The sequence below is a fragment of the Patiria miniata genome, unplaced genomic scaffold, assembly GCF_015706575.1.
Source record: "Patiria miniata isolate m_02_andy unplaced genomic scaffold, ASM1570657v1 HiC_scaffold_7, whole genome shotgun sequence".
Taxonomy (NCBI): Eukaryota; Metazoa; Echinodermata; class Asteroidea; order Valvatida; family Asterinidae; genus Patiria; species Patiria miniata.
This window is the reverse complement of record NW_024037074.1, coordinates 35335379-35362796: the sequence shown is the minus strand read 5'-3', so window position 1 is coordinate 35362796 and position 27418 is coordinate 35335379. Positions and strand designations below refer to the sequence as shown.

Sequence of the window (27418 nt, the reverse complement as noted above, 5' to 3'; positions counted from 1 at the left end):
CATTAAAGGGCAAATATTATAGACTCAAATAAATCAAGTATATCACAATGATACATTTTATTTCTACACACAATTGACCAAGTTGAGGGATTTGGCCGTTCAAACGTCGCCCGATCTGCAAACATGTCCCCGACGTATTGAGAAGAACTCCCCAATAACGGAATGAATGAGTCCTCATTTGCATAGCGGTGCGCGATTCGACCTCACCGCCAAAAAGCACTGCATATGTATTGCGCTGCACGCATACTGTATATGAATAACGGTGCGAGAACATAATCGTCAAGTCGTTAGATTTGTCGCAACCCGACCGATTACGTACAAGTCTTATAACAGCCGCGCCGATGGAGTTCGCCTTAAGTTCACCGACAAAATACGAGTACATGACCGAGACGCATTATCTTCGAGAAAAGTAACAGCAAATTCTCAATTCATACGTGGATATACAGTCCATGACTTTAGCTAAAGAATCAACATTTCTGTACGATTCAAACATTGAAACAAATCTACTTAAAATTTAACCTACACTTATACTGGTTACATGTTATGAGGCCACAAAATCAACTCATTGCAGCAAACATTGTTTGGTAAGCAAACAAATGTGTCCTAAAATTGTCGGCACTTGGGAGGCACGTCACGTAAAGGTGTACAATGACGAACAAAATAAGCTCAAAATGATCTCGGAAGCTGCGGCCCAACTGTATTAACCTGTTGCAGCCTATAAATCGTGTACATGATGTACAAGTCTATTCCAATAATGCTTTACGTCTCACGTGGTTGTGAGTTGTGACTTGAAATGAAGGATTTGTAATTGTTGAATGTCACTTGATGTATGGAGCGTTTTATCATTGGTACATTGTACATAATTGTGGAACATCAAATTTGTGTGCAGCATAGTGCCAGTCCCAGTCGTGTTTTAGTACAAACATCTAGTTTTGACTCTAGTGCACGTGTTGTTTATGTTGTGAGGACCTTGTACTGACAAGGTGATTCATGGCCAAAAACGGCATTAAATTTTTCGACGTCTGTTACCAAAGGCAACCAACCAACCAACGGAGAGGTCATGACTACTTGTAGAGCTGCTCAGCCGCAGCTAAAAAAACGAAGGTCGTGTATATAAATGCTAGATAATAATGATGACGACCGTCAAGTTGAAAAGTTGCATTCACCAGACAAACACGTGGTGGTGTTCTGTACTGCCTTGCCCAAACGCCCTCTACCGTCCAAAGTACGGGTTGACAGTATTGTAGTGACAGCCTCCTGGCACTGGATCGTAGTCGAGCGTTTGTGCCGTGAAAGCGCCCTCACCGGCCAGCAGGCATGAGACGTGGGTAGTCGGCAGGCAGCCAACACACCTTTTGATATCAAAACCGGAATTCAAAAAATAAAATTGTGCGTTTGAGTATTTTGAACAGTTGTGTATAATAGAGATTCAAACTCGTTGGAATATGGAATTGAAAACAAATTACTGTAGGCCTACTCTTTTAATATAGAGGGCAGGGATTGAGGTGAACAATGATGACCTAGGTTTTTTTTTTGATATGCCCTTTTCTTCGTGTGGCAAATTCTGTTTGTGTTCCTAAGGAAGGCTACTCTGGCATAAGTTAATGTACAGAGAAGCACATAAATCCAGACAGAAAAAATGAGCATGACAAAAAAGGAGGTCGGGAACCGTCTACGGCCGATCGTGTATTGACAATATTCGTCTTTAACTGATAAAGACTTTCGGCACAGCGACAAATTAGCCTCATAAGCCACAGTGTCCTATTCCTGGGGGCGAATGTCAATATTTCTTACGTATCGGAAGTCAACATATCATCAACTTCTATTAACGTCCATGTTAATTTCACCATGCGTAGAGTATCTACAATCTCAATATCCAACGATTGGACGACTTTGCTATGGCTGATCACCATGAGGAACAATCATTTTATCAAACTATCACGTAAATCAGGATCTAATCGTCTCAGAACCGACTCTTTAAATAACCATTGCGAGTAAAAGTCGTAAAGTGGTTATAATTAGTTTGGAACTCCGCCAACTTGTGTCCCTAGGCAAGCTGTACAGTCTCAATCCTACCTGCAGTAGTCATCCCTGCCGTCTTCGTTCACGTCCATCATGTACCACGTGTCCATGTGACCGGCATCGAACCAGGGCCCTGTGCTGTTGTAGTTGAGGTCAGTGGGGGCGCCCTTCATCCCGGCTAGAGAGCAGGACAAAAAGTAACCGCCGGTTGAGTTGGTTACCACCCTGTGAAAGGAAATCATTCAGTGGGGAATGACACTGATTAACAATGATGTAGCTGAGACCGTTACAAGTCCACCACAAATAGGCCGGTAAAATAAGTCCAGTCACAAGTAATCGCGGAACAAAACTTTGGGAGTGCTTTGGTCACAATTCACTTGAATGCCAATGAACTAACTTAAGGGCTTGAATACATGTAATGGATTTGCGATGGACTTTATAAAGGATTTGTGAGGACTTGTGAGGACTTCCGATGGACTCCTGATGGACGTTTTGAGTCAGTATTCTCTGACAATGATCGGTATCACAAGAGCAGAGTACACCTTACTGATAAGTTCAGAAATCAGGACGATTTCAGTGAGTCGTATATCCCTTTAGGAGCAACTTCACGAAAGTCGCACATGGCTGTGCAAACTCCAAAACGACCAAGATCAGATACATGTATAGTTTGTGGGCTAGAGGGTTTTGATAGCCTGCCCAGCCCAACCTCGTATATATGGTCTATACGTTCAACCTCGAGACAATTATAGAGCAGCTAGTGTCAGGGCAATGCTCATCGGCATGGGGATGAGGTTGTGGCCGGTCCTACCTGCAGTAGTCGTTGGCGGCGCCCTGTCCCTGGACATCCACCCAGCCGCGAAACAGCGAAGGAACACCAAGGTTGTGAGTGTCATAACGGCGTGGCTTGACGGCAAGAGTGGCGTTTGTCATGGTACCCGTCGTCTGATTCGGCTGAGGTGGACTAAAATCGGTCTTGTTCATTGGCATTGGCTGAAAATCTACATAATTCAAAACAAGAAGCACTTTAACATGCCCATCATAGAGTTAAAGATCGACGTTGCAGAATGATTGGCTCATGTTAAAGGGATTCACGTGTATTTACTTTTTCACATCCAAGATTTGAACCCTACCTCCAAGGTAACACGTAGCTCCATCATTATGGCTCGGCAGATCTTCACACGTCAGTTGCTCCGGCCACTGGAAGCCAAACTCAAGCAGCACCTCTGTACAGCCATTCCTAGCCTTCTCACACAGTTCACGGCAAGGCAGTACCGGGGCTGAGTTACACCTATATATGTATTGGTGTAAAACGAAATGACAGGTGTCAGTCTCGTTTTCTCAGTCTACTTTCAATTTTGAATACAATAAGTAGGTCCCCGGATGCAACCTTGTTCACTGTGTCGTATGTTAAAGGAAGACCCTGGCAGGGTACCTGCTTCTTGTATTCCAATTCCACCCCATAATAGCAGAGGACTCGATTTCTTGAGGGAGACACTTACTGGGTTTTAAACAATGCAATAGCTCATTTTGTTTTGCCTCAGCCCCCTCCCCAACATATTTACGCCACTGGCGGAATCTTCAGTTCTTCCCTACTCGTAGTACGTAGGTTTACCTGGGCAGGTACAAGGAACAGACGAAGCTGCTGAAGTGAGGCGAGCACCCGAACTCAACAACCGGGGAAAGTGTCATAAGCTGCAGCTCGGCATCACGCACAGTCTGGTGACCGAGACTATTGGGCATCAAGGTCTGGTTGTATCCCATGGCAGATGGGCACATGGACACAGTGATGCGTTCACATTGATCATCGGCCGAGACCTCAAGCACAGGCGCACCTGTAAGACAAACAAGACAAGCAAGCCTAGTGAAACTGGTCCCAGAGTGCGCCAGATTCCATTTTTTTAAAATTGATTCAGAATAGCTATTCACTGGAAGTCTTTCCATGCATCTAGTGAACACAATGGACCGGATTTAGGCCATAGCCAGATAGTAATGTCCGGCTCTCTTCACCAGCCGATAACCAGGATATAGTGGCACAAGTGAGAGTGAGTCAGTTAGTCAGTCAGTGAGGTATCAGGAAGACTACAGATTGGCCCAACAGGACCAGCAACGTCTGGAAGTGACGTTTCTAGGACATGACGTCCATTAAAATCCTAAAAGGGTCAGGTTTTGTGTCACCTTAAGGGGATGGATTCCGCCTTTTCTATTACGCAGACAAGTAGTGATTTGATCTCCCAATATAACAATAAATCGCATAGAAGCAAAGTGAAGGCTCTGACGATGTCTTCAACAAGCCTCCACGATTCTTCAAAAGCGACGAAGGGGACTGGAAAGGCACAAAGTAGGTCTGAAGAGTCTTGAAGAAGGCCTGAAGAAGTTCAGTATTTGTTCATGCACTAGCTTATGTATGTAATAAGTTCAAACACACAATACCAATGTATAGACCTATACTTACCGCCCAAGTAGCAGTCATTCCCTTCATCGTAGCTAGGCAAACTCTCACACCTCAGATCCGCCGGCCACGAAAAACCATAGTAGACCAGAATCTCCTCACAACCGTTCCTCGCCTGCACGCAGAGATCTCTACAGGGCAGTAGTGTACTGCTGGGACCACTCGTACATCTACACAAGACGGATTATTGTCGAAAATAAGATATGAATTATTTTAAGGTCGAAAGTGTAAAAGTACAAAGTGACGTTCGATGCCTCACTCCAATACGACTGATTCTTGTTTTGCTAGCAAAACAAAGCGGGGATCCGAACAGGGCGGAGACAAGACAGTTCAGACCGAGTGACTTTGTTCGGAGACGGCGGTATTGAATTATTCATAAAGTGTGTTTCGTGAATAATTTATCATCGAAATAAGTTGCCTACCGGCAATGAAAACTTTACCGTGAACATAGTGGTCACACAGTGGCATAGCAGCGGTGGTGGTTTGAATGCCTGCGCGTGGTCGAATCACAAGGTAAGAACAGGGTGATAGACAACAATGACATTGACAAAACGACGGTTGGACGCTCTCATCTCAATGCTGGTTTCACATGTTATCGTTAATGTAAGTGTAAAAACAAATTATCATTTCACACATTGGAAAATTATAAATTTCTTATAGGCCTATCTGGCCTCCCCTCCATTTTCCTCAAGGCTTCGTCCGTCGGTTGATTGTCCAAAGTCACATTATGGTGGTCATGTCAATTAACAATCTAGCTTAAAGCTCAGAAAAACACAGAAACAACTGTAGCTAAAATGCATGAATACCAAGTCTTACATAGGAATGTACATGGCGCACACGAGCGTCTGGGTGTAGGGGGAGCAATCCTCTTCCACCAAAAGCGAGTATGAGTCAACCGCTTGACCGGCGTCCTCCTGGTCCCAGTGACCTAGACTGTTCGGCATGGCGGTCTGACTGTAGTCAATTCCCGACTGGCACATCGGCACGGTGATGTTTTCACAACCCGTTCCAATGTCGTCTGAGAACGAAAAAGCCGACATATATGATGAGTTTATTCAAGGATAACACGGTGCATGTTTCACTCATAGCTGGCCATGTGTTGTTGTTGTTGTTGTTGTTTTAACTGCTGGGGATGCACTTCGTGATACTTAATGCATGAAAATTAATGATTTGATGTAGCGACAATTCATACGTACCTACATCTGGTATGACCTTTGTAAACTTTTTAAAGTTATTTTATAAGATTTACACATTAACACCAACTTTATCACAACCTAAATCTAAATAGGTGTTTACGATGTGAAAATAGGACATTTCATATGTAACCTCCGCTGACCTTCAAGGGGTCATGACCTTTGTCAACCTTATCTATAGATATTTTCATTAGATTTACTCTTGCAATTAATGCCACGTAATTTTTCAAGACCCAAGTCTAAAATATTTCCTGATGTGGGATATCATATCTGACCTCTGGTACCAGTAGAGAGGTAGATTAACATTGTATTCCTTATTTGTTGCTATTTATCATATAAAATTCGTTAAAACACAAATGTTCGTGACCCGAGCCTGAATAGTGCAAAAGAAATGTAATACACCTTAAGTACGGTCAAGACTTCAGATCCCACAAACAATTTTGGGGTGGCCTCTGACCTCATTTTTTTTTTGATATCATTTTTTTTGTATTGGCAGACGCATGATAATGCGACTGGAATAGAAGGCTGAAGCTCCCGTGTGTTGTGTAATGCATGTTTAATAACCCAGTAACGATTATCGCTAGGAGAGATAGGGGGTTTGCCCCAGTGTTTCTGGCAGTGGCTGCAATATGCACCGCATCACCTTGTATACCCTTTATAAAGGTGCTACATAACGGGTCTCCCCTTTCTCATAAACTTCATTTACCTATCTTTAAAAAAATAAATAATTACCAACGCCTTGAGCACCCGATTGTTGGTAGACACGTGCGCTATAATAAGACTCCTGTATTATTATTGTTAAGACCTATGACGTAGACTTGGATCACAGGAAACTAGTGTTTTCATGAACAATAGGTGTAAATAGAATACGTAGAGGTCAATGACATCTCAAAGGTTACCAGAGGTCAGTGTGAAATGTTCGTACATCTAAAATTTGTTTTCATGACATGAAGAACCAACGTGTGTAGTTTCATGCTTTTATCACAAAGTGCACAATTGTTCGAAATATTGGGGCTATGCTGCTCCATTGTGAGGGACTTTGTTGGACGGGACGCTGAAATGATACGTGGTATTGGTACCGGTTTTAAGCCTGCATATTATTTTTTACCAAAACAACTTATTGTTCAAAGGGTGGATACATTTATCGACGTGAAATGCCGTTGAATTGTTTCAAATGGGCCTAGGTAGAACTTGTACACATTGCATGATTTCAAGTCTATAAAAGTTTACTTTTCTTGTTTTTCTTGTACTTTTTGGGGGGTGGGGTGTATTGTGTTTTTATTCTGGGGGGGGGGGGAGTAGAGAGTGGGTTGAGCAAGATTCAAAATTTTACTATGAAACGCCGGTACGCTTAAAACCGTCTTAGGGCCTTCGCCGAAGCTGTTGAAGGCGGTGACTTCAAAAGTGTAGTCCCCTGCCCTCTTCAGGTCGGTGATGTTTAACATGAGGGACGATCGGCTTCGGGAAATTTTGTAGAATAGTTCTCTTCCAAGTTGTCCCCATGATAAGGTCTCGTTGTAGCGAACGCGAAACGCCTTCGTCAGGGAGGCTTTCTCGGGGAGAGCGTAGAGGATGGAGACACTGGACGCGTTGTGCCGGGTGACGTTGACGATTGTTGGCCGGTCCCTCGGTGGGTACAGATCTGCGTTGAGCGGATCAAAAGGCGAACGAAGATTAGATGGGATTATGATTAAACATACAATGCTTTCAGTTTAGGAGAATTTAATATGTCCTTACAAACCACACTAACATTGAAAATTCACTACTTCTGTCCTTTTGTGGCTTATTAAGAATTGTGTGCTTATTATGGATTGCTAATAATTTGGTAATGAAACCAATGATGCATTATTATGATAGCTCGCAAACCAGAACCCTTTTTATAAAAAGACAGTAAAGACAGGTTTCATTTAGAGTTAGGAACCTAAATCCCACAAATAAGGCCATGGGGGAAAACCTAGAATCTCACAGAATCCCACGGAATAAAGAAGGGAGCGAAAACCCAATCCCATGCATGTGAACATGGGCGGGAATCAAACCCGGGCCATACAGGTTGAGCATTTCCCTGAAAGTATAAAAGGTCCTTCCTTACTCTAAGAAATAGACGGTATTTTTTATTCAAACCAGCCAGAAATAAATGTACATGTAACACTCTAAATTCCAAAGAGTGAAAATTCACTCCATTCGAGTGAAGATTCACTCCCACAGTCGGAAACTTTTTTACTCGAGCTCCAACTGAAGTGGTTCTTTTTTCAGACTTTTTTTCAATCTAAAATGAGAGTGATTTCACTCTAAAACGTCTAGTCCCTAATTTCACTCTTTGGAATTTAGAGAGAATCATTTTAAGTTGCAGAGTACTATAGCCTCAGGTTTTGACGCAGAGCCTTTGACATATAAAGGAATATCCCTTCCACAAAATTCGCAAAGGTCAACTTTTTATGAATGGAAATGTGTTGATCATAAGACCTGCCGATGAGCAGCCAATGTTGAGGCCTCAAGCACCAATACTGGTGGATATAGTGTGCTTTAAAAAAACGCATCATCGTCACTACAATTAAAACTTACAGGGCAGACATTGCATTTCGTCTGTCTTCTGTGAAGGAAGGTTCTTGCAGTCCAACTCCGGCGGGCGTTCGATGTTTAGGTTGTATGCGGTGAGCCGGCAATCGCGCCATACCGCTCGGCAGACTTCAGCGCAGGGCCGCAGGTAGTATGTCCAGCCGTTCATGCCATGGAGGACAAGATCCAGTTGAGGGAAGTGGGCCGTGCACAGAAACCGACCCAAGATGTCAGAACAGCCAGAGTCTATCAGATCTTTTGAAAATGGAGATTCCACAGTAAACGTCAAATTAATGTCACGCTTTTTTTTTTAACCTTTTATTAGACCTGATCTAGCCATCAAAAAGATTTTTTTAAAAGTGGCCTAAACAATACGATACACTACATGTGGGCAATCATTGGTTTAACCTGAGATACAGGCTGGTCTTTGACTTAGGAATCACAACACGCCATAGGCCTATACGACGCGGTGACTTTGTTCAATAATTCCTTTTATATTCTCTTCAAGTCTGCATCTGCGGCCCATAAATGACCTTTTTTTGGTCGGACAGCAATGAAACAACTTATTTTATATTTCCATCCACAATGAATGCCCGAACGCTGCGACGATTTGTCCAAACGATAGGCAGTAATTAGTCCTTACATTAATCCATACCCCATCAGCACCCCAGCAAAAAAAAAACACACAATATGTAGGGACTAAGGCTTGTTTTTGTACAGAAAGAATGTGGGATTACTGTATCCACACATGGAGTTATATTTATATAACTTCAGTTAAATAAATAAAGGAATCTTGAGTGCTCCTTCTACTAAAACTAGTGTTTTGGATTGTACTTCATTTATTCATACCGCCTGTTTAGGTTATCATAAAATTTGCTTTTTATAAAATTCCTATTTCGTATCTGTCATATTACAGGCTGCCTCCGATCGACTATACTCCCACTTAGGCCGTGTCCTCATATACATTGGGGTCCTTCATAATTTGCGTTGGTTCCCTCCATCATTTGCCTTGGTGTAATTTTCCCATTCCTTGGTAAAAAAAAAATTGGAGGAGGTACGGCTGCTGTAGATACCGCGGACAATTTAAAGAAAAAAAGGTTGACGCGCATGATTAAAATCGACGCGCGCACTGACCAGAGACCGACTAATTTTTTTTTGGGCCTTACATTAGATGGCACTGTGGGGGAAACTAGTTCGATCAGAATAAATTAAGAAATTCTGCACTAACTGAGCGATTGAAATGTCAACTGTTGTGGCCTACTTGCTTTGTTTGCAGGATATGGCCAACTGCTTAAATAGCATCTTGCCCGCCCGGCCCTCTACGTTAGGTATGAACAATAATAAATCAAATGGTACCTCGTGATTGCTTGATGCTGTCGCGCAGGTCTCCATTGGATGACGGCGCGTACCAGTAAGCCAATATACCCTCTTTGCGACACAGTTTAGGCACATCATCTCGGGTAGTCCTCACGTCACGTAAACGTCTGTAAACTCGGCATGACAGCACTTCAGGCACCCCTAAATAAATAATGGATAACCCGTTAACCCAAAATGGGCCGGGTTATTTTGACCATTGACCATCTCTCAACTGCAATCGAGTTCGTGTTTTTATATGTATAGGCCTACATATAAAAACAAACTTGTGTAATTTTTTTCTGCATGAGAGTGTATAATCGCTCGATTCCGTCGACTGCCATGCGGTGATTTTCTTAGTGGAGTATCTAAAATTCAATTCCAAGTTCAAGTTTCGGTCTGTTAAATTGAAACCTTCCACATAACCTTGATTCCGATAACTTACCTATCATGCAGAATGCAAGGAGAAACATCGACAACCACCCCATCTTCATGAAACCACGACCAATACAATTCGTAAAATACTACCAAACTGTTTCCTTCTGACAACCATATATAGCCAGGAAAGTGTGTTTTTAACCATAATAACAACCAGCCGGGATGTCACTGACTTGTACCGCGGCCGTCGACGTCACACGTCCTTCTAGAAATTCGAGCAAGGCACGAACAGGGCAGCCTGGGGCCGCGACCCATGGGGCCAATTGACTTTGATTCTTTTCAAAGAAGCTGTCTGGCCCGAGGATTGATGTTGTTTGCAAAACCTGTCAACTGAACTGTTATTCTGACTTAAAGTCAAGGTCAAGAAGCTTATGGGCTCCGTGCGCGAACAAGAGGGCGCCCTTTTACCTAGCAACGACCACAGACGCATAATGTCTGTGGCAACGACGTCCCATGGGCGGGACATTTAGCTGGTTGACGCGCACCTTTCCTTGTGTGACATACGTACACCAGGGGATTTGTACTATGTGCACTCAGTGGTACGGCCGCCGGCGCGTCGAGGCAAAATTGCTGTCAGGCAAGATGGCGTCGGTCGGTCACCCCCAACTGCACTTTCTTTGCCGGTGAGAGGGTACTTGTGAACGGAGCGGCACCAGATATAAGACTGATCGACGCTTTTCTCACGAATGTCGATATTTGAATTAACACCGGCCGCGCCCTGATTTGAACAACCCGAGACACTACTCAATTTGACGCTGTAGAGACGACACTTTTCTCTTATATTTATCCATATTTATGATAAAGCGTGCGGTTTAGGGAAGTCATCAAGATTCCTCTTCGTTTTAACTCAAACAACTTTAAAGTGAATACATGTGAATACCGTTTGCAAACATAAAAAAATCCATCATTATGAAATACCTTACCAGACTGTTGGTGAATGACCCAGTCAAAAGGATCCTTTAAATCATAGCTCCTGGAGTAGAGACATCTTCAAGAAAGTGGTATTTTTGCATTGCAGCCGGCCAGCATTGGAAAAAACTGGTTTAAATGTTGGCCCCCTAAAAAAGTCCACATTTTGGTTGCAATCGATTATGAACACCTATGAACAGGGGTTCAAGCCAGCTCACTGGCTCCCTGACTTTATGATTGCTCCATTTCATCTTAAGCGGGGTCATGGAACCAGACCACATAATATTGTTTTTCTTAGTTGTTCCAGTCAGTGTAAAAACATGTAATTGCTATAACCCCCCAATTACGTCAATTTACTTTTGGAAAATTACGGCAAACGCAAATTGGATTCCCTTTAAAATAGACACTTCCTTGGCGGGAAGTTGGACATTTCAGATTTTGGTTGGGGGCACCTGGGGGAACTGGGAATTTGTGGGGGCACAGCGGCCCCCCCCCCTCCCCCGGCTACCCCACTGCTAATCCCACAATTTGGGGGAAAACAGGGGTCGGGAACGGATCCAAAGGGCACATTTTGTAAAACGGGTTTTGGCCAGCCCTAGAAATGTTCTTGCCTACGGCATGCTAACTCGATTTTGTTTTATCTGTATATTTTGAATAATTAACTTGATGTATTCTAATTATTTCTACATAAACGACATAAAACAACAATCATCGTATAATCTGCTGTTCATAAACCCTTAACATTTATTTGACCGACTAGATACACGGTAAACACCTACTTATATTAATACTTGATACCTGCATAATGGCCAAGAGGTATAACATTATCTTCTAGAAAAAGGTAATCAAAAAAGCCTCAACATCATACATCGATACAAGTATCAACATTTCTGTACAATCCAAACAAGTTTGTGTTTACATTTTTAAGGCTACAACATAAAATCATCAAAACAAACTTATAATTGTTTGGTATACTAAAAACAAAATGTATGCGGAAAATCACCGGCACATCACCTACAAGTCCACATTGCCGAAATGTTGGTTTTGTTTTTTCAATGACATTACATTTTTCCAATGTCAAAGAATTAATTTCATCTGCATTTCGGACCAAATCATTTGTGAAACAATCTCCACTGTTTGTTGTTTGTTTTTGTTCGTTTTATTTGTTTTTTGTTCATTTATTAAAGTGAAAGTGCGTGTGTGTGTGAGAGAGTTATGATGAGTTTACTTACGAAGTTTTGAAATGCAGTTGTGTTTTAGAAGAAGGCCTAATGCATCTTTAAAAAAAAGGAAAAGGCGTATATGTGAAAATATATGTAAGATAATACGATGTCAAGTTGAAAAGATGTATTCGCCTCGCATGAGCAACGCTTGGTGCACTTTGTGGGTCCCTTTGCCAAACGCCCTCTACCGTCCAAAGTACGGGTTGACTGTATTGTAGTGACAGCCGCCTGGCACTGGATCGTAGTCGAACGTCTGTGCCATGAAAGCGCCCTCACCGGCCAGCAGGCATGAGACATAGGTAGTCGGTAGGCAGCCAATGCACCTAAAGCGGGAATTGAATAAAAATGGTGGTTTTTATATTATTTTTTTTAGAAAAGTTGTTGGAATTTGTTCTCAAATTTACATTACAAATGACATTACTCTTTGAATATACAGGGCACGGATTCGGATAAGAAAATAAAGATCGATCTTCACATTTCTTCGGATAGCAAATTTCTAGTTTCTACGACGTTTGTGTTCCTTAGGCCAAAAAAAAAAGTCTCCGGTTTCTGGTATGCGCGCGCGTCGCCGTAGCCATGCGCGTCGGCAAAATGAAAACGTTTTTTTTTCAATACAAGTTGATGTCTCAAAACCGCCAAACTCACTGGTTTGACTGGAATCCTGCTGCTGCACAATTTTAACGTGTTTTTAGATGGGGTTATGATCGAGAATAAACTTTATGTGGCCTCTGTGGACTCCCATATATTTGCACTAAGTTTAGTCGGGCACCATTTGCAGTCATCAGCCGACATTTGAAGCCCCCCCCCCCAAAAAAAAAACAGGTAAAAAAAAAAAAAAAGCCGCGTCGCCGCACCACTTTTGGGGCAAGCTCCATACCAGAAACCGGAGACTTTTTTTTTGGCCTTAGTAAGTCAGTTTGGGAAAAGTCAAGGCACAGCGAAGTAGATTATCCAGACAGAGAATTAGAAGGAGATCGGGCACCAGATGACAACCATGTACTGCTGATGCAGTGATGATCTTCAAAAGACTTTAAGTACAGATTCGCCACACAAACCAAATAACACTGTGTCTTATTCCTGGGGAAACTTTGTCGACATTTCCAACGTAGAAGTCTACATATCATCGACTTTAACTGATGACAATGTAAATTTTAGCATATGGGCAGCACATCTACAATCTCCAAATCCAATGATCAGACGATCGACTTCGGCTGATCAGATGACTTCGGCTGATCATCATGTGGAGCTAAAAATGTCCATCATCTTACCAAACAATCACGAAAATCAGGATCATATTGGCTCAGTACCGACTCTAATTTTAATAATCATTGCGATTTACGCCCTGCTAACATCGCGCTTAATATTTTACTCGACACGGCATAAGCATGACGTCTGAAACAGGCTTAAGGTGTCTTTGTAAAGTGGTTAATAACTTTGGCACTCCGCCAGTTTGTGTCCCTAAGCAAGCTCTACAGCCTCAATTGTACCTGCAGTAGTCATCCCTGCCGTCTTCGTTCACGTCCATCATGTACCACGTGTCCATGTGACCAGCATCGAACCAGGGCCCTGTGCTGTTGTAATTGAGGTCAGTGGGGGCGCCCTCCATCCCTGCCAGAGAGCAGGACAATAAATAGCCGCCGGTATTGCTGGTTACCAGTCTGTGAAAGGGAATCATTTAGTGGTGAATGACACTGAGTACCAGTGTTGTCAAATCCATTTAAAAAGTCCATTAAAAACAAAACAATCGCAAGTCCTTTCACAACTTCACAAGCCAAGTTGCAAGAAAATGGGGATGAACGAAAGCAACTTAAGGAGTGACTTTGTACTTGATCCTCACTGGGAATGTATTTTCTCTCACTGGAGAATATATTTGTGATGGACTTACCTTTGCCAATGGTAGAAATATCTTTACTTCGAAGTTGGATGATACATCGAGTAAAGTGAATCACTAGATGCGCAATCCCTACGTTTTCGGTCATTATTTGACATCACAAGAGCAGATCAAGCACGGTGACTCAAACGGATTGTATGTAGTTAAGAACTCACGGTGCTTAATTAACGGGAGCATAATGCGACAAACATCATGTAGCTGCAAACTCCAATACATGGTAACTTGCAGGCTGACAGAGTTTAGAAAGCCTACTGGTCCTACCTGCAGTAGTCGTTGGCGGCGCCCTGTCCCTGAACATCCACCCAGCCACGAAACAGCGAAGGAACACCAAGGTTGTGAGTGTCATAACGGCGTGGCTTGACGTTGGTCATAGTACCCGTTGTCTGGTTGGACTGAGGCGGAACAAAATCTACAAAGTCAAAAAAAAAGATTGATAGAACATGCCTACCCATCAATTTAAACATCGACATTGCGGAGAGAATTATTTGGCCAACCGATATAGATGGACGTGAGGATGAGTGTTTGGCTCGAGGTATCAAGAAAATTCACATGTATTTACTTTTTATCAAACCCAACTTCTACCAAACCCAAGCTTTGAACCCTACCTCCCAGGTAACAAGTAGCTCCATCATTATGGCTCGGCAGATCTTCACACGCCAGTTGCTCAGGCCACTGGAAGCCAAACTCAAGCAGCACCTCTGCGCAGCCATTCCTAGCCTCCTCACACAGTTCACGACAAGGCAGTACCGGGGCTGAGTAGCAACTATGTACATTGGTGTAAAACGGAATGATAGGTGTCAATCTCGTTTTCACAGTCACAGTCAACATTGTTCCCAGTGTTTTCTTTATATTCAACATCGAGACAGACCCTGGCAGGGTATACTTGCTTCCAGTATTCTAATTCCATCCAACAATAGCAGAGTGCCTCGATTTCTGGGAGACGCTCAATTGATTTAACACAATGCAATGGCTCATTTTTTACGTCAGCACCCTCCCCAAACATATTTACGCCACTGGCAGAATCTTGAGTTCTTCCCTACTCGTAGTACGTAGGCTTACCTGGGCAGGTACAAGGAACAGATGAAGCTGCTGAAGTGAGGCGAGCACCCGTTCTGAACGACTGGCGTAAATGTCACAAGCTGCATCTCAGCATCAATCACAAACTGGTGACCGAGACTATTGGGCATCGCAGTCTGGTTGTATCCCAAAGCAGACCGGCACCAGGACACACTGATGTCTTCGCATCGATCATTGGTCCCCACATCAAGCACAGGTGCGCCTGTAAGAAAAAAAAACAAGTTATGCTCAGCCTAGTATTGCCGGGCCCAACGCCCGCATATAATGTCCAAAGGAGAACGGTCATTTACTTGATGTTTTTTTTATGCATTTGGCCCATTACGGGGTAACCCTATACGATAGCACTGCCCGGCTCTCTTCACCAGCCAACAACTAGTCTAATTCACAAGTGATAGTTAGTCAGTCAGTTAGGTACAAAGAAGGCTGTAGGCCAGCCCTCCAGCACCAGCAAAAAAAGAGGTTTGGAAGCCACGTCACTGATGGGAGTAAGCCCGGATAGAAGTTATAGGCTATTTCAGCTGTCATTATTGTTCTCAAACATGAATTCCCTTTAAGCCAACAAGTTTTGGGCCATCTTACAGGAAGTTTGTATTCCGCTCCTATTATGCAGACAAGATGTAATGTGCTATTCCGATATAACAATACGACAAATGAAATTGAAGTGAGGTCGCGAAAGATATTGTCGATAACCCTCCACGATTCCCCACAAGCGACGAAGGGGGGGGGGGGGTGGTAATGAAAATACTAGTTTCAAATACGCAAGACTGAAGGGCTATATACATACCGCCTAAGTAACAGTCATTCTCTTCATCGTAGCTAGGAAAACTCTCACACCACAGACTTTCCGGCCATGAAAAGCCATAAGTGATCATCAGCTGTTCACAACCATCCCTCACCTGCACGCAGAGATCTCTACAGGGCATCAATGTGCGGCTGGATCCACTGGTACATCTACACAAGACGGAAATAGGCATTAATTACTATGAGTAGTCAACAGATTGAATTATTAATTACGTCTGGGTGATGCAAATTCAATATTGGGTTTTGCCCTTCAACGACGCATTTTTATAAACACTGTATATTCAGTGTTGTTTCGTAATTCACTGCCTTATGGAGACATGCAACATGTAGGGAACATGTACAAAAGATTGTATACCGTCAGCAACACCACGTGCACGAAGTAACACCCATGTACATTCCAGTACAAACTAGCAAGCGGAGAAAACGGCATCTAAAGTTGAACGCCTTCTAAAACAACTCTGTGCGTCAAAACGGCAGAGTATTATCAGTTGGGTTTCTCGTTGTGGACACTTGATGAATTGAATTTATTAAATCTACAGTTTTTCACCCGTTTGTGTATTAAATCAACGAGAAATAACAGAAAAAATAGGTGAGTGTTATAGTTCGTGAAACCGAAAAAGCTGCGAAACTGTACATTTTCGTTTTCACGAATTAGCACGCTTCAATGTATAAGGAAATTGCAACTTCAGGTCAGCGCGCGCGCGCTCATACAAGAAGAGTGTTACTTTGTAAAAACGTTTTTGCTCGCATTTGAGCAGAGTGCGCGCCGTGCATTACAATGGTAGATGGAACTTGAGTGTTACTTCGTGAAAACGAAAATTGTCACTTTTGCGCAAAAGTTGCCATGGATGATTAGCGTAATTATTAAAGTAAACCTCTTGAAGCTTTGAAACTTCGTGCAATGGTAGCCCTTTTTGAATAATGTTTAAAAAAGTAAACTAAAAATCGAAAAAAATATCGTTTAACACGTGAAGTGTTACTTCGTGGTGTATTACGTCTCCAAAGGGCAAGTTATGTAGGTGAATACGTCTCCACAACGTTATCACGAAGTAGATACATTGATTTTACTCAAAAACTAGGAATTTCCAAGGTGTGTTGATTCGTCGCAAATTGAAGTATTTTATGAAAGAGATATAGTTAAATCCGAATTTCAGCCCAGGAAATTAATTCTGGCTAAAATAGGAGCATTTTGAAACTATATTTTCACATTCTAAAATGTTAGTACATGAGAACAAAGAAATGACTCCACGAGAATACAAATTCCAGTAGGGCTGCCACCGAGTGATTATGAAAAACAAATCACTCGGTGGGACTCGAACCTACGACCTCCTACTTTCTAGTGCAGACGTCTTACCACTCGCCCGCCGAGCTTGCTGGTACATTGTGGAGCCCGCTGCTATATCAGATTCGAACCAGCCAGCCAGCCGATCCCGGCTAACTCGTTGGTCGAGTGGTAAGACGTCTGCACTAGCAAGCAAGAAGTTGTGGTATTTATGCGTGATAATGACCGGGTTGGGGGATGATCAATGGCCTTCTGCTCGGTCCATTAACAGCGGCCATGCCCAACCTGGTCATCATCACGCAGTGAAGACCAATCTTACCTAGGAGTGTAAATGGCACACAGGAACGTCTTGAGGTAGTCGGAGCAATTAATTTCCACCAAAGGCCAGAATTGGTGAATCTCAAGAACAGCCTCATCCTGGGTTAGGTGACCTAGACTATTCGGCATGGCGGTCTGCTGGTAGTCTAAATCCGACTTGCACATCGGGACAGTGATTTCTTCACAACCCGTTCCAGTGTCGGGAATACCTGATAACGAGCAAGCCGATATCAATCATGATTCCATCAAAGGGGAATCAACCACTTTTCAAACATTGTTCGTCCTTTCACAAATACACTGAAAGACAAATGGGCTGGATACAATTTCTCCAAGTTCGAGGATAACTATTGGACGTTCCAGCTTACACGATAAACAGCTCGTTTAATGAAGCAATGCAATACAAACACAAATCTATTTATTGGTTTTATACCAGAAACACATCATTGACAGGAAAACAAAATAGGTGGAAAATGCGTATTTTTTGCAATGCGAGATGCGGCTGAATTGTTTGCAAAATTTGCATCAAAGTTGATTTTAAGACCATCAACATTTTGGGTGGGAGGGGAGGGGATTTGGAGAATCAAAATCGAAGTGAAGTGAGGGCGCTAATGACATTGTCAAAAACCCTCTACGGTTCCCCACAAACGACGAAGGGGGGTTGGGTGGTAATGAAAATATATACATGTACTAGCTTCAAATACGCAAGACTGAAGGGGGGGGGGGTGAAAATGAAAAATGCTAGCTTCAAATACATGAAACTGAAGGCCTATACATACCGCCTAAGTAACAGTCATTCCCTTCATCGTAGCTGGGGAAATTCTCACACGTCATACTTTGCGGCCACGAAAAGCCAAATTTGTTCATCAACTCCTTGCAACCGTTCCTCGCCAGCACGCAGAGATCTCTACAGGGCAGCTGTGTGCCTCCGGAACCACTGGAACATCTGCACAAGACGGAAATAAGCATGAATTACTGGAAGCATTTATAAAATAAGATTGAATTATTGCGTCGGAGTGATTTAAATTCAATATTGGATTTTGAACCAGCTTCAAATCAGCCAGCCGATCACCGGCAAGCTCGGTGGTCGAGTGGTATTGTAAGCTAGGAACATGGGCGTCGCCAGGATTTTTTCTAGAGGGGGGCAAAAATTTTTTTTGCCAAAAAATGCTTGTATTTCTCAACACATTTTCGATTTATCAGTTTTAGAGGGGGGCAGGGACATTTTGCCCCCCCCCCCAACTCATTAAATTTACAACACTTTGTCTTTGCGCCTCTTTTTCTTTTCTTTTTTTCCCTTTTTTTTCTTCTTCTTTTTTTTTTTTTTTTTTTTGCTTTTCCAGGGGGGGGCAAGTGCCCCCCCTTGCCCCCCCCCCCCTCGCGACGCCCATGGCTAGGAAGCAGGAGGTCGTGTGTTCGGGTCCCACCCGAGTGATTTATTTTCTCACAATCACTAAGGGGCAACACTGAGTGCAAAACCCAATATTGCAATTAGTGGAAGGGTGTTAATAATTCGCAAGTTTAAGGTAAAAATTATTCGGTAACTAATTTGCAACATTTTAAAGTTTATTTCGTTTAAAAGGGTATTTGTTAGTGGGAATACATATGTGAGAACCGGTGATAATGACCGGGTTGGGGTGGTCAATGTCCATCTGCTCGGTCCATTAACAGCGGCCATCCCCAACCTGGTCATCATCACGCAGTGAAGACCAATCTTACCTAGGAGTGTAAATGGCACACAGGAACGTCTTGAGGTAGTCGGAGCAATTAATTTCCACCAAAGGCCAGAATTGGTGAATCTCAAGAACAGCCTCATCCTGGGTTAGGTGACCTAGACTATTCGGCATGGCGGTCTGCTGGTAGTCTAAATCCGACTTGCACATCGGGACAGTGATTTCTTCACAACCCGTTCCAGTGTCGGGAATACCTGATAACGAGCAAGCCGATATCAATCATGATTCCATCAAAGGGGAATCAACCACTTTTCAAACATTGTTCGTCCTTTCACAAATACACTGAAAGACAAATGGGCTGGATACAATTTCTCCAAGTTCGAGGATAACTATTGGACGTTCCAGCTTACACGATAAACAGCTCGTTTAATGAAGCAATGCAATACAAACACAAATCTATTTATTGGTTTTATACCAGAAACACATCATTGACAGGAAAACAAAATAGGTGGAAAATGCGTATTTTTTGCAATGCGAGATGCGGCTGAATTGTTTGCAAAATTTGCATCAAAGTTGATTTTAAGACCATCAACATTTTGGGTGGGAGGGGAGGGGATTTGGAGAATCAAAATCGAAGTGAAGTGAGGGCGCTAATGACATTGTCAAAAACCCTCTACGGTTCCCCACAAACGACGAAGGGGGGTTGGGTGGTAATGAAAATATATACATGTACTAGCTTCAAATACGCAAGACTGAAGGGGGGGGTGAAAATGAAAAATGCTAGCTTCAAATACATGAAACTGAAGGCCTATACATACCGCCTAAGTAACAGTCATTCCCTTCATCGTAGCTGGGGAAATTCTCACACGTCATACTTTGCGGCCACGAAAAGCCAAATTTGTTCATCAACTCCTTGCAACCGTTCCTCGCCAGCACGCAGAGATCTCTACAGGGCAGCTGTGTGCCTCCGGAACCACTGGAACATCTGCACAAGACGGAAATAAGCATGAATTACTGGAAGCATTTATAAAATAAGATTGAATTATTGCGTCGGAGTGATTTAAATTCCATATTGGATTTTGAACCAGCTTCAAACCAGCCAGCCGGTCACCGGCAAGCTCGGTGGTCGAGTGGTATTCTAAGCTAGGAAGCAGGAGGTCGTGTGTTCGGGTCCCACCCGAGTGATTTATTTCCTCACAATCACTAAGGGGCAACACTGAGTGCAAAACCCAATATTGCAATTAGTGGAAGGGTGTTAATAATTCGCAAGTTTAAGGTAAAAATTATTCGGTAACTAATTTGCAACATTTTAAAGTTTATTTCGTTTAAAAGGGTATTTGTTAGTGGGAATAAATATGTGAGAACCGGTGATAATGACCGGGTTGGGGTGGTCAATGTCCATCTGCTCGGTCCATTAACAGCGGCCATCCCCAACCTGGTCATTATCACGCAGTGAAGACCAATCTTTAAGGTAATACCTAGGAAGGTACATGGCACACAGGAACGTCTGGAGGTACGTGGAACAATTAACTTTCACCAAAGGATAGAACTGGTGAATCTCAAGACCGGCGTCATCCTGGGTTAGGTGACCTAGACTATTCGGCATGGCGGTCTGCTGGTAGTCTAAACCCGACTTGCACATCGGGACAGTGATGTCTTCACAAGTCCTTCCAATGTCGGGAATACCTGATAACGAGCAAGCCGAAATATCGATCATGTTATTCCACCAAAGGGGAAGTAAATCTACCAATTTCCGACACTGTTCGTCCTTTCACAAACACACTGAGACACAAATAGGCTGGATACAATTTTCTCCAAACTCGAGGATAACTTTTGAAATTACCAGCTTTCATAATAAAAAAGAAATTGTTAAATGAAGCAATGCAATACAAGCACAATTTTATAGTCCAGTGGATATGTGACAAAATATTGATGAATTGTGCACTTGTGCATAAAAGCGTGAAACTTGGCACAGATGTTCATATTCATGCCAGAACATGTTTTAGATGTGAAGCCATCGCAAATTCACCCTTTTAGGGGCGTGGCATCCATTTAGAAAAAGGGGGGCGGGACTCATCATGCCCGCAGTGAAAACGGTTGCTCCCACTTGTCACAAAAGCAGGAAACTTCACAAAGACATAATTATAAAGATTATAAGTGTTTTCCAGATGTGGAGCCGCCACAAAAGTACCTTTTTGGGGGCGTGGCAGCCATTTAAAAAAGGGGGGAAATTATTATGCCCACCTTGGGAAAAATTGTGACCACATTTTATGAACGAATAAAACGTCCCACAGACGCTTATATTCATGAGAAAAAAATCCAGATGTGGAACCATCTCGAACAAGCCCTTTTAGGGGCGGGGCAACGATATTGAAAATAATGGCTTTTTAAAATGGCTGACACGCCCCAAAAAAAGGTGCTTTTGTGGTGGCTCCACATCTGGAAAACACTTATAATCTATATAACTATGTCTTTGTGAAGTTTCCTGCTTTTGTGACAAGTGGGAACAACCGTTTTCACTGCGGGCATGATGAGTCCCCCCCCCCCCCCCCTCAGGTTTTTATTTTATTTTATTTTTTACAGTTTTACGCTTTGATGCAAAAGTGCACAATTTTTTCACATATCCGCTGGACTATCAGTGGTGTTAATTTAAACCAGAAACACGTTAATGACAGGAAAACACTGAATTGTGTGCTAAATTGGGGGGGGGGGATTTTTTTAAATCTTACCCTGAAACGCCGGTACTCTTAAAACCGTTCCAGGACCATTCCCGAAGTTGTTCAAGGCGGCAACTTCAAATTTGAAGGCCTCTGCACTCATCAGGTCAGTGATGTTCAACGTGTGGTACGATCGGCTTCGGGGGGTGGTGAAAAAGGCTTCCCCCCACGATGCGGTGTCGTTGTAGGTGACGCGAAATGCCTCCGTTCTGGAGCCTTCCTTAGGCGGAGTATAGAGGATGGAGACGCTGGTCGCGTTGAGCCTGGTGCCGTTGACGATCATAGGCTGGTCCATCGGTGGATGCAGGTCTGCGTTGAGCGGGTCCAAAGGCAAAAGTGAATAAGATGGGAAATAAATACGATGCTTTCAGTTTATGGAAATTTAATCTGTCCTTTTACCATGGTTGAACAATGAGAATTAACCAAATCTGTGCTTATTATTATTTATAATAATTCGGTTACCGTAATAAAACCAAGGATGACTTATTACGTAGCTTGCAAGCCTGATGAAACATGTATACAAAGACAATGAAGAAAGTTTGGTTGTAGAGGTGGAGGGAAAACCAATAGAAACGTCCCACGGGAAAACCCACAGGATCTTAGGAAAACCTATGCAACCGAAAACTCAATCCACATGTGAACCTGTGCGGGAATCGAACCCGGGCCATAAAGATGGATGGCGAGGAAAGAACAACTGAGCCCATTATAAAAAAAAAATCAGGCTTCCTAAATCTATTTAAAAGCAGTACAGGATTGTATTCTAAACTTTAGCTGGAGTGTTAGATAGATACTTCAGTACTTCGGAAAATTTGGTCTAAAAAGTCCTTATTTGCAAGAGAAATGAAAACGTATTAGATATCAAATAGGCTATTATAATTATAACTTACAGGACAGGCATGCGCCTTTCTTCTCTGATTGAAAGTTCTTGCTGCAGTCAAACTCCGGTGTGCGTTCGATGCGAAGCTGGCGGGCGGTGAGCCGGCAATCACGCCATACGGCCCGGCAGACTTCGGAGCAGGGCCGCAGGTAGACTTCCTTGTCGTGCAGCCCATAGCGGACCAGATCCAGTCGAGGGAGGTGGGCCGTGCACAGGAACCGACCAAAGGTGTTAGAACAGCCAGAGTCTATCAGACCTGTGGAGAATAGATTAAGACGAAGTCTCCTAATTTGTATTTCATTTATTTTCTTTAGTTCTCCATGTATGTTTCGTTGCCGATATTCTTTCGAGGACTTTGTTATTGTTTGTTTTTGGCCGATGATTTCGTGTAGGCCTACTAATCATATTTCGAGCTTTCATTTGATTTCAAGTTCTCTTTTTTCCCTTACAGTATCGTATTCATTTTTATGTGATGCGGAACAAGAAATCTATGGACCTTTTATTTTAGGCCATATCTCTGTCTTTGCTCTAATATGGCGGGGAAAAATATTATAATAAATCGAAGATTTCATATTAAACGTCCAAATAATGTCACTGCTATTTCTTAGACATGTTCTCCTTCTTGTAGCTGTGCATTGTGAAATGCCCATTCCTCGTCCAGAAACTGTTAGACGCGGCTTAATCCATGCCTGACAGTATATATACAAATTTCTATCCGAAATGAAATGAATTTGGGAGTCAGGTTGGCGTAGCGGTACTTTCCTCGCCTTCCACTCTAGTGACCCAGAATCCAAGGGCGGATCCGGGGGGGGGGGGGACAAAGGGGGCCATGGCCCCCCCAAAACGAAACCAATTTTTTTTTTTTTTAATGTGACATCGCAATAAAGGCAGGCAATGAGTACACCACCATCTTTTCCTCAAAAAAATTGGTTAAAGTGGTCAGAAATTGCCTCAGATCGCACCACAGAGCATCTAGAATCCAAAAAATTTTCGGGGCCCTCACGGGCCCCGAACCCCACGCCGTAATTTTTTAGACCCACTTTTTTGGGGGGGGGACCAAATTTTTTTTTGGCCCCCCCAAAATTGTGTTCTGGATCCGCCCTTGCCAGAATCCCGCTTGGGCCAATATGTTGATTTGGTTTTCAGTCCCTATCTGATTCCGTGGGTTTTCCCAAAAATATTCTTCTGGGCTTTTCCTCCCGCCTCTGAAACTTAACTGTAACTTCTTCTCGTTGTCTTCTCTCTACAGGTTTCTTCAGGCTTGCAAGTGCGTAGGGCGCTTTTGAGGAATCCTTGGTTTCATTACCAAAAATGACTATTAATAATAATTAATAATGCCCCGAAAGCTGCGACTTCGATCTCTCCATGCCAAACGCCGAGGGCCACAGTAATAAGTAAATTAAATATGAAAAAAAGGAACCGGCGATCGTCTTTAACCCACTTTAAAACTTGTTTTAGGCCTAATAAATAGGCTTACTTCCAGTAAATTTCTTTCTTACAAAAAAACCAACAATGCAATTTAATCATATAGAACTTAAGGGCCATATAGGTATTGGCTTGAAGGGGAGTGGGTGCACTTGCGACAAAATAACGTCAAAAGGGTCCACCCCACATCCCGATTTCGATTTTTTTTGTATGTGCGAGTGCATGCTACCCCCCCCCCCCCCCCCCGAAAAAAAAATGGGACAAAATATGAGCAAACTTTATAAATGCAGTGCATTACTTGCTGTATGAAAACATGTATTCATATATGCGAAAAATAGGTCTGATAGTTTTAAGCATGGGGCAGCAGTTACTGTGCTCCTTCTACAGTAAGCTATTCCTTCTTACGGGTGACAATGATTTATCGAGTTATTTTTATGCTAGATTGGGCCTAAGTCTGCATTATTATTTTATTGTAAGGCCGTATCTCTGTCTTATTATTATTTACTTATTTAAGGATTATTATTTACCTAATTTATAATACATGTATTCAGATTGTGTATTTCATGCTCATTAAAAATGGAAATAAATAGCAATCGGGTTATGAATATATGAATACATTTATATTATTTACCTATTTACTGATTATTATTTACCTGTTTTATAATATATGTACATGTCTTCAGATTGTGTTTCTCATAGGTTTACCTTGCAACTGCTCGATGCTGTCGCGTAGGTTCACACTGAACCCGCTCGGCGGCGCATCCTCGTAAGCCAGAATACCCTCATTGAGGCACAGTTGAGGCACGCCAGACGACGATAGGGTAGGAGTACCGTCCACGTAGGTAACGACTTGAAATTAAACAGTAATAAGAGATAAGGTTATTTTTGAAGACATGGTGTATCTCCACCAAGGCGGGTGATAATGCCCTGCTCAACCCCCATCCCCGTCACCGTTTTATGCTGTATTTATCCGGCAGGCTTACTCTCTTAGATTTTTTTTTTTAAACAATCGAAATGTATTGCAAAGTGGGAAATGTTAGATTGTGCACCGGGACATTATTCTTTACTGACAGTGATAAGTAATTAAAACAACATTATTTGTAGGACAGAATTTGCGTCGGGAAGATTTTGTGCCGTGCCCTTCAGTAAACAGTTTGGCTGGGGTACTTGCCCCTAACAGATTCAAACCAGTCAGCCTCGGAAAGCTCCGTAGCCACGAGTAACTAGTAAGCAGAAGGTCGTGCGTTCGAGTCCCACCCCGAAGCGGAGTAGGCTTGTGTGTTGGTTCTGTTTTTGGCAACACTCGGACAACACTGAATATACTGACCAATCCGAGCACGCTATCAATTCTAGCACGGAAGCCCCTTTCATTTGAGCTTAATTTCTCCCTAAGATGGCATTTATATTTGCTCATGAATGTTACAATTCTTATCAGTCAATACCCGTCCCCATTCCCTGATTTGACGAATACAGGTCAGCTCGTACGCGACCAACTCGTACGCAGGACAACTCGTACACGGACAAACTCGTACGCGGGCCAACTCGTACGCGTAATAACTCGTACGCGGACCTACTCGTACGCGAGCCAACTCGTACGCGTGAGTATAGACTAGACTGAAACCGTTTCCTCCATGGTTCGGGCGTGTAGGAAATTAGGGTCGGTCAGTTGTCGGCACATTCTTTTTTTTCTTAAGTTAAGGGGATAATTTTGTGTTACTGAGTGGTCCCAATTACATGTAGTTCAGTTTTAAATCGGCTGTTTTTGCTCATAACAAAAAAGTTATGATTTGTTTTCCCGGACCACTCGCACACTGTCGATGTCTGATCCTGGCTCACACCGTACGCTATACGACAAGATATTGCCACGTAGTGAGAATTTAAATCGTATAATGTCCGCTGCATTTGTAGACTTCCAACAATACATTGCTATAGTGGCCCCGCGCTATGTCTAAATCAAATCGTTGTACGTCTTGACAAATTCTCCACACTAGCTGCGTGGTTGGAAGCGCATGCCGCAGCATTGCACTACACATCGGTCGCAAAAAATGGATCATGTTTTTTTGTATCATTGAAACTTTTGAACTTGACATCGTTGCATTTATGGAATTTAAACTGTTGAAAATACATATGGCTACAATCATAGTTATTCAGTCATACAATCGTAATGTGTACTGTGATAAATCGATAACTTTGGCGTGTGTTTTGGGGTAAACTTTTGGCGATCGTAAACATCTTTCAATTTAAATTTGCTTATTTCGGTCCGCGTACGAGTTGCCTGGCGTACGAGTTGGTTCGCGTACGAGTTGGTCCGCGTACGAGTTGTCTTGCGTACGAGTTGGCTGGCGTACGAGTTGGCTGGCGTACGAGTTGTCTCGCGTACGAGTTGACCAATCCGCGTACGAGTTGTCTCGCGTACGAGTTGGTTCGCGTACGAGTTAACCTGTTTCCGATTTGACACAACCTTGGACACTAGCTTAATTTCTCCCTAAGACGGTATTTCTATTTGGCTCATGAATATTTAAATTCTTATCAGCCAATACCCGTCCCATGCCCCGATTTGAAACAACCTTTGGGGCACAAAGGTGCTCTCATCCACATTATGATAGGATGGCAGCAGTGCGCGCAAATAATGAAACGATTAAGGATGCATACATCACTGCACATAGCAAAAGCATCTATTTTTTTCAGCGCAGTAGATAAGATGAGACAATCGTAATGGCAATCATAGTACAAAAATACCTTCAGATCATGGAGGATTTTATTTTACATATAGACAACCAAGGTGAAGAGAAAGTATGTTTATCGGCGAGTGTGTTCTGTCGCCGGGTGCATCTAATTCTACCTCCATGGTTATGTTATGCTCCGTGATTCCATGACGTGGAGAACTTACCTATCATACAGAGTTCAAGAAGAATCACGAACAATCGCCCCATCTTGATGAAAGCACGCACGAGTGTTGTATGAAACGCTGGAAAATAAACCTAGCGATGTCAAATTTGTTATCACGGCCTGGGGTTTGTTACCGTTAAGCCGCTGCCAAGCATGTAAATGTCACTGAATTCTACTGGACTACACAATATAGCTCACTTGTAGAATGCCGTCGTCGTCTTGACAAGTTCTTACAAGTTCAGGCGTGAGGCAATAAAACCCGAGGAGCGCGACCCGTACCATGGGGCCAATCAGTCACAATTGTCCAATAGCTTGAGTTGCAAGTTGT

The 27418-nt window shown here is 42.9% G+C and overlaps 1 protein-coding gene across 4 annotated transcripts; it reads right to left on the bottom strand.

Moving 5' to 3' along the window:
• Positions 1–33: 33 nt before the first annotated feature.
• Positions 34–27418, bottom strand: LOC119745889. Of its 4 annotated transcripts, none has more exons than XM_038222551.1 (13): positions 27092–27417; positions 24907–25050; positions 22787–23032; positions 21912–22208; positions 20661–20868; positions 20001–20167; positions 19229–19436; positions 15896–16062; positions 15094–15313; positions 14640–14797; positions 2831–3020; positions 2077–2247; positions 34–1352 (listed from the first exon to the last, which is right to left on the bottom strand). In XM_038222551.1, the coding sequence occupies exons 1-13, from the start codon at positions 27132–27134 to the stop codon at positions 1214–1216; spliced, it is 2358 nt and encodes a 785-aa protein (XP_038078479.1). In that variant the 5' UTR covers positions 27135–27417; the 3' UTR covers positions 34–1213. The 4 variants fall into 4 exon arrangements, with proteins under 4 accessions (XP_038078479.1, XP_038078483.1, XP_038078482.1 ...); XM_038222553.1 differs by lacking the exons at positions 34–1352; positions 2077–2247; positions 2831–3020 and adding exons at positions 11640–12466; positions 13631–13801; positions 14296–14443 and having other exon boundaries at positions 27092–27414; XM_038222555.1 differs by lacking the exons at positions 20001–20167; positions 20661–20868 and having other exon boundaries at positions 27092–27418.